At 51.6% G+C, this 7,525-nt stretch overlaps 1 protein-coding gene across 6 annotated transcripts in view; it reads left to right on the forward strand.

Moving 5' to 3' along the window:
- The window catches only part of SPIRE2 (spire type actin nucleation factor 2), a 36,710-nt gene extending 31,799 nt beyond the window's left edge, over positions 1-4,911 (forward strand). For 5 of the 6 annotated variants that reach the window (XM_042919453.1, XM_042919450.1, XM_042919449.1 and 2 more), the window contains exons 13-15: positions 2,345-2,372; positions 3,419-3,534; positions 3,868-4,911. In XM_042919453.1, coding sequence (XP_042775387.1) covers positions 2,345-2,372; positions 3,419-3,534; positions 3,868-4,090 — 367 coding nt within the window. In that variant the 3' untranslated portion in view covers positions 4,091-4,911. Of the gene's footprint in view, positions 1-2,344; positions 2,373-3,418; positions 3,560-3,867 lie in introns of all 6 variants that reach the window. The other variant, XM_042919447.1, reaches the window with a different exon arrangement.
- Positions 4,912-7,525: the final 2,614 nt, after the last annotated feature.

Below are 7,525 nucleotides of genomic sequence, written 5' to 3' on the forward strand. Positions count from 1 at the left end.
ACTGTAGGACTTGCATCTGTAAGAAGTATCATAACCATAGCATTAAGGCCAAGGAGGGGATAAAGGTATGCTATAGGAGACTTCTTGTGCTCTACGTGAAGTGGTAAGATGTTATTGAAGGTAGAGTTAAGGAGTGTAGTGTAAGTCTGAAAGCAACCACTAAAACAATAAAACAGAGGAATAGCGTGGAATCATAAAAAATAGTCGATTAATACAGGAGGCAGAAAGGAAAAGGGGACAAAGAACAAATAGGGCCAAAAGAAAACAAACAGCAAAACAACAGCCCTAAATTCCACTGTGCCATAATTACCTTAACTGTGAAAGGTCTAAACAATTGGACTAATAGGCCGTGTCCCAGATTGAGTGAAGAAAGCAAGACTGCTGCCTGCAAACATGCGCTTTATGTATGTATGTATGTACTTCTTTATGGATGTATGTGTGTATTTACATATTCATGTATGTATGTATTTATGCGCAGATGAGTGAGGGGCAGAGAGAGAATCCTAGGAGGGGCAGAGGGTGGAGGAGGGAGGGAGGTGGCAGAGAGAGAAAGAGAGAGAGAGAGAGAGAGAGAGAGAGAAGTGGGGCTCAAGCTCACCCAATGTGGGACTCAAACACACAAACCCTGAGATCATGACCTGAGCCAAGGTCAGATGCTTAACAACTGAGCCACCCAGGCACCTAAGACATGTACTTTACTTTTTTATTTATAAAAAAATTTTTTTTTAATGTTTATTTATTTTTGAGAGACAGAGTGTGAGCAGGAGAGGGGGAGAGAGAGAGGGAGACACAGGATCCGAAGCAGGTTCCAAGCTCCAAGCTGTCAGCACAGAGTCCGACTCAGGGCTCAAACTCACGAACCGTGAGATCATGACCAGAGCCGAAGTACAACGCTTAACGGACTGAGCCACCCAGGCGCCCCTAAGACATGTACTTTAAATAAAAAGGCAAAAGTTGGTTAGGAGAAGAATGGAGAAAGATATGCCATGCCAATACCAGTCAAAAGAAAGATGACATTAATATCAAAGTAGATGGCAAAAAACATTACTGGAGATAAAGGAGTCCCTTTCCTAACGACAGAGGGAGGAAATAACCCTTCTGAACATTTCATATACCTAACCAGAGATTCAAAATACATGCAGTAAATATCTGATAAAGTTGCAAGGCAAAATAGATAAATCCACACTTAAAGTGAGAGATTTCGATAGCCTTCTCTCAATAATTGGTAGGACTTGTAAACAGAAAAAAACTAAGAAGATTTGAATGACACTGACAACCAACCTGATCTGCTATCCATAGAGCACTCTGCCAACCACAGCAGAGTGTACATGCTTCTTATGTGCACGAGGGATATTTACCAAAATACACCATATTCTGGGTCAGAAAACAAGTCTCAAAAACGTGGAAGGATTCAAGTCATGGAAAGTAAGTTTCCTGACCGCAGTGAAATCAAATATAATTAACCTAGAGTTTTCTTGGTGGCAAAACCATTATGAGACATCTATGTAAGACAGCACAGTCCCTTGCTTTAAAAAAATGAACTTGAGGGGCGCCTGGGTGGCGCAGTCGGTTAAGCGTCCGACTTCAGCTCAGGTCACGATCTCGCAGTCCGTGAGTTCGAGCCCCACATCGGGCTCTGGGCTGATGGCTCGGAGCCTGGAGCCTGCTTCCGATTCTGTGTCTCCCTCTCTCTCTGCCCCTCCCCCGTTCATGTTCTGTCTCTCTCTGTCTCAAAAATAAATAAAAAACGTTAAAAAAAATTAAAAAATGAACTTGGACCATCTGTCCTAATGCAGAGAAGAACCCCAGGTGTATCTTTATAGAATAGTATGCATAACACCCCACTTCATTTATTTTTGTTTTATTTTAAGCGTGTATCTTTGTCCGTCATACTTAGATCTAGAGAAGGGGAAACGCGTCACCAGGGTCTGCCACTGAGGGTGGGCTTTATGATTTGCAGTCACGGCTCTCTCTAGTGTCTGAATTTGTACAGGAAGGCATTTGTGTTTTAAGACAGCAGTGGGGATTCAAAAGATGTCAATCACTGCTTAATACTGACTGCTCGGGGCACCTCTGGCTCAGATGGTGCCTCTGTGGCAGGAGGCGTCAGGCACATGCAAGTGCAGAGGGCGTGAGAAAGCTCCAGACCGAAATGTTTCAGAGAAAAAGCCAGCTGTGAGGGGCAGAAATATTTTGGATGCAGCCTAAGTAAAAAGAAAAGATTTGGGGGGTAAAGCACTGAGGTAACTGGTCTCTAGCAGAAGGGCGGGCAGTTTGCCTGGTGGGAATGGTCTCTCTGTGGCTTCTTCACTGCTGACCCCGCGTCCCTCTTCTTTCCCTCCAGGGCTGTCTGCACTTCCTGCAGCATAAAGGTGAGGATCGTCTGGGGTCTGAGCGAGGCCCCAGGTATCTGAGGTGTCCTGTGGTTGACTTGGCTTGTCCAGGAGGGCAGAGCCGGGGGACAGAGGCTCTGCTGTCTCCTGTTGGCCGGTCAGACGTGCACCAGTCACTTTGTCTGTCTCCTTCCTCCACACAAGACCCATCCCTACAGTTTCCAAGACTGTAGTTTTTAAAGACCCTTGTAGGTGTTGTTGTTTTTTTTTAACATTCCATGTGAGCAGGCTACTGCCAAGAAAAACCCTTCATTTTCCCTCTAAGACTCCTACCTTCTTTTATTTTTAAAAAGTTTAATGTTTATTTATTTTTGAGAGAGACAGAGCAAGCAGGGGAGGGACAGAGAGAGAGGGAGACGCAGAATCTGAAGGAGGCTCCAGGTTCTGAGCCGTCAGCACAGAGCCTGACATGGGGCTTGAGCTCATGAACCGAGAAATCAGGACCTGAGCCGAAGTCGGATGCTTAACTGAGCCACCGAGGTGCCCCTGGACTCTTACCTTCTGACGTTACATCTTCCCTGAGTGTTTCTGGAAAGGTTCTTTGTAGCAGTCTGGGCACGTCTGCGTATATGGAGGTGTGCAAACGTAGAAGGGTAGTCACACTTCGAACTCTGTCACCCCACCACACCTCCGCCTAGAAACCATGGCTTGCTGGAAAAGGGTTTTACCACCAGTTTTCAAACCCTTTGCGTTTTGCGGTTTCAGCACTGGGCAACCTCCAACTCATCAAGTATCTACTGCATGCAGGGCATGCTGGCGGGCCCTCTGGGTACGCCTGTCTGGATGAGCAGCGTGTGGTTGGGTGTGGGGAACAAGTGAGGAGACACATGCCTTCAGGTGGCCGGCATGGGGTGGGCATCCAGAGAGCGCACACGGTCACCACGGCACCCTGCAGACACTCCCCTGCCGCCCCACAGGCCCAGAGCAGGCAGCTGTTCGTGTGTGCATGCGCGCCCGCGTGCACGCCTGTGCTCCTCGCCATCTCTGTTGGGGTAGCCTTGTCCACATCTCCCTCTGTGTTGTAGATGAAGATGCCTTCTAAGAAGTTTGCACACATTCCTGTCTACACGCTGGGCTTTGAGAGTCCTCGGAGGGTGTCAGCTACCAGAACCACGCCGACCCAGAGAAGAGATGCCTTCCAGTGCGTTCCTTTGCCCTTTGCTGAGGTCACTGTGGTGATCAGGCATCGAGAGTAATACAGGAGCTGGGGTGGGTGGGGTGGTTTGCTGGGACACTGCCAGGACACAGAAATCCAAGGCACTTGTCCAGAAAGGGATGTCTCAGAGAGCTCTGGGGGCTAAGTAGTGTGAGCTGGAAACTGAACCGGGTGGTCAGATCCTCTTGAGGAAGAGCTTTTGCTGGGGGCGGGGGGTGGGTGGGAAGGATGCGGGGGGGGGGGGGGTCGGGGGGTAGGCTGTGGACATGGAGAAAGGAACCAGAGGGAGACTTCCCTGATGGCTCCGTCCTGCTCCAGATCCCTGCAGGGGCCCCAGTGGCCGAGTGTGGAGGAGGCATTCCCACACATCTACACCCACGGCTCTGTCCTCAAGGACGTCTGCAGTGACTGCACCAGCTTCGTGGCAGACGTAGTGCGCTCCAGCCGCAAGAGTGTGGATGCCCTCAACGCCACGCCTCGCCGCACCCGCCAGACCCAGTCCCTGTACATCCCTAACACCTGGACTCTCAACTTCAAGTGATGGCTCTCGGCCTTCCTGCGACATCTAGCCAGAGGCTTTTCAAGGTGGCCAGACCTCTGAGGAGGAGCCAGGCTAGTCCTGGACCTGGCTGAGAAACTCCCTATCCTGAGGCACAGCTGCTGGCCTGCCCTCCTACGTGTGCATGTACATATATACATATATAGATACATTTATACGATATATACACACAGCCTATATATTTATATACATCTGTCCTGGCCCTAGAGTGTATTTGGGGTCAGGCTCACTGCAGGACCCTCCCTGGGGGAGGCTGTTTCCTGTTGGGAGACCTTGGGTGGGATGGGAGTGGGTTTTCTCACTCGGGAAGGGCATGTTGGAGATACAACAGTGGATTCCAGATGATGGGGCTCTGGAGAGACCCCCACCCCCGTTTTTGTTCTTTCCTCCATCCCAAGGATGAGAACACGGCAGCTTCCCCTCCCTGGGTAGATGTCCAGGTTGGGACAGGACACCGTGGTTCCCGGGTAGACGGGAGCATCCTGCTGGCCTCTGCACTCTGAGCAGGAACCCGGGCAGCAGAGGCCACTGGGGAAGACCGTGAGTGGGCTGATCTTCTCCTGGTGGGTGTCACGCCCTTCCACTTGGAAGGCCCAAGGCCAAGCTCACTCCTTGCTCCCTGCCCAGCATCCACGCCCCAGCCAGTATGCCACATGGCTGGTGTTGCCATCCGCACAGACTCAGAGGTCCAGAGATGGTGCTGGTTCCAGGGCCCTGGCGATGCTGGGGGTCCCGGTACAGGGAGGAACTCTGTAAATTTGTACACGAGGCCATTCTTGGCCTAATAAAGGTGGTCTCACAGTCTTCTGTCCGGGGTGTGGAGTGAGGACTATTGAGCCACAGTGGTGGGCACATTCTCCAAGGGCGGAAGCTGGGCTCTGAGGGACAGCCCGCCCTCTGGTGCGCACTGGGCACACACGGGCGTCTCAGGATGCCCAGCATGAGATGGGGGTGCTCAGGCCCCTCCTACCCGTGATGCCCAGCTTCACGATCTGGCGTCTTGGTCCTCTGGCCAGCAGGGCTGCATTCGGCTCAGCCTGAGGCCTGTAACCTGCCGGCCTGGGAGACCCTGTGGCCTCATCCCCAGATGGCTACTCCTGTTCTCTGGGCACATGATTCCTTTAGGTTTGCACCTGCCGGCCTGGGAGACCCTGTGGCCTCATCCCCAGATGGCTACTCCTGTTCTCTGGGCACATGATTCCTTTAGGTTTGCACCTGTGTGCTCTGCCTGCCTCATGCATCTGGTGGGGTGGGGGGAGGAAGTAGGGGTGGGGGGGGTTTCTGTTGTCATCCTACCTTCCAGATAAGGAAACCAAGGCTCCAGACGGAGGAAGGAATTTGCCAAAGATACACAGCTCACTTGGGATCTCAATTCAGGCCTATCCAATGCCAGGCTCTAATGTTTGCCACACTGGCCCAGAGGAGGCCCTGAGGCACAGGACTTGTGACAGATGGGCCTACAGGGGAGGGTACTTCGTCAGCTGGGGTCCAGAACATTCTATGACACTAAATTACAACAGCCAGTAAAAACAGCTAGCTCTCAACACTTGTTCTAGGTACTTCATGGGCAGGGAGTATTATTATTCCCATTTAAACATAAGAAAGCAGGCACAGAGGGGCACCTGGCTGTCTCAGTCAGTTGTGCGCCCGACTTTGGCTCGGGTCATGATGTTTGTGGGTTCGAGCCCTACATCAGGTTCTGTGCTGACAGCTCAGAGCCTGGAGCCTGCTTCGGACCCTGTGTCTCCCTCTCTCTGTGCCTCCCCCACTCTCACTGTGTGTGTGTCTCTCAAAAATGAATAAACATTAAAAAAAAAAAAAAAAAAAACAGGCACAGAAAGGTAAAGAATTGCCCATGGTCACACAGCCAGCAATGGGAAAGCTGACATTTGTGCAGCACCCTCCATGGGGAGACGCTCCTGGGAGGTGAACACGGTCCTCATTGTTCTAATTCCACAGCTGAGGAAACGGGCCAGGGGACAGGTGCAGACACACATTCCCGGTAGGGGAAACCAGAGTTCTAACCTATGTCTGGACTATTTGGAATAAAAACCCGTCTTGGGACAGTGGGGCTGAATGGCAAGCTTGAAGGTGAAGTCAGAATGGAGCTAGTGCAGGGCTCGCCGCCTGGGGACCCCAGGCCCTGAACACGGTGCCGTCAGCCCGCCGAGACACCTAAGTCAGACTGTGACCAACACAGGTCGCTTTCTCTAGAACTGGTCACAACCTAATTCCTTACTGAGGACCACGCCTTTGGTAGCACAGGCAGAAACGTACGTTCAGGGAGGGCACCACTCAAGCTGGGCCTGATGTTGCCATCTCAGTGTCACCTGGCCGCACTCCTGTGGAAGGCAAAGGAGAAAGCTCCTGCAGGTTGAGACTCCCTAAGTTTCCATCCACAGGCGGGGCAAAAAACCTGTATAAATTGGTCACATCACTTCAGGGGTGACAAAAAATCTAATAACTAGCCCGGCCCTGGACAATCCGAATGGGCGAGAGAGTGGTGTCCTGGAGGGTCCACCTGTGCTGGGCATAACCCTTTAATAGTGGGATTATGGGAGGTGATTATGGGAGGGAATTATGGGAGGGAAGGAGGGTAAGTTCTAGGGTACTCCAGGGGAGTGGATGGAGGAGGAGGGGCATGGGGCAGGCTTGAGAGAGCAGCCATGTGCCCTCCAGTGCTGTCTTCCTCTGTGTGTCTCTGGAGACTCAATTCCCAATCTGAGAGAGGAACACGCAGTCTTATGAGGGAGGCAAGATGCGTGCAGCTCACCCGTCAAGAGATGGGGATCCGAGAGGGCATGACCCACCCCGTTCCGGCCTCCCTTTCTTGGTCCTTCCTCATTTGAACTCTAGACCCACCAACCTGCAGCAAATCCAGGTTCTACCTGGGCCAGTCGTTCTCTGAATCCCAGTTTCTTTACCTCTAAAAGGTGGGGATACCCACCTCCCAGGACGTAAGAATTTAGTACAGTGCCACCCCCACACTCAAGGCTGCCTGTATTCTCTTCTAACAAACTCACACCACATCGTCTTGCTCCTGCATTAGACCTCTGTGGTTCTCAATCTTGCCTGCACATTTTAATTCCCTGAAGAGCTTTTTAAAAAATAATGCCAGGGGGCGCCTGGGTGGCTCAGTCGGTTGGGCGTCCAACTTCGGCTCAGGTCAGGATCTCGTGGTCCCTTGAGTTCGAGCCCCGCGTCGGGCTCTGCGCTGATGGCTCAGAGCCTGGAGCCTGCTTCTGATTCTGTGTCTCCCTCTCTCTCTGCCCCTCCCCCGTTCATGCTCTGTCTCTCTCTGTCTCAAAAATAAATAAAAACGTTAAAAAAAAATTAAAAAAAAAATAATGCCAGGGGCACCTGGGTAGCTCAGGTGGTTAAGGTGACTTCAGCTCAGTCATGATCTCTCAGTTCGTG

The sequence above is a fragment of the Panthera leo genome, chromosome E2 (assembly GCF_018350215.1).
Source record: "Panthera leo isolate Ple1 chromosome E2, P.leo_Ple1_pat1.1, whole genome shotgun sequence".
In the NCBI taxonomy this organism is placed as follows: Eukaryota; Metazoa; Chordata; class Mammalia; order Carnivora; family Felidae; genus Panthera; species Panthera leo.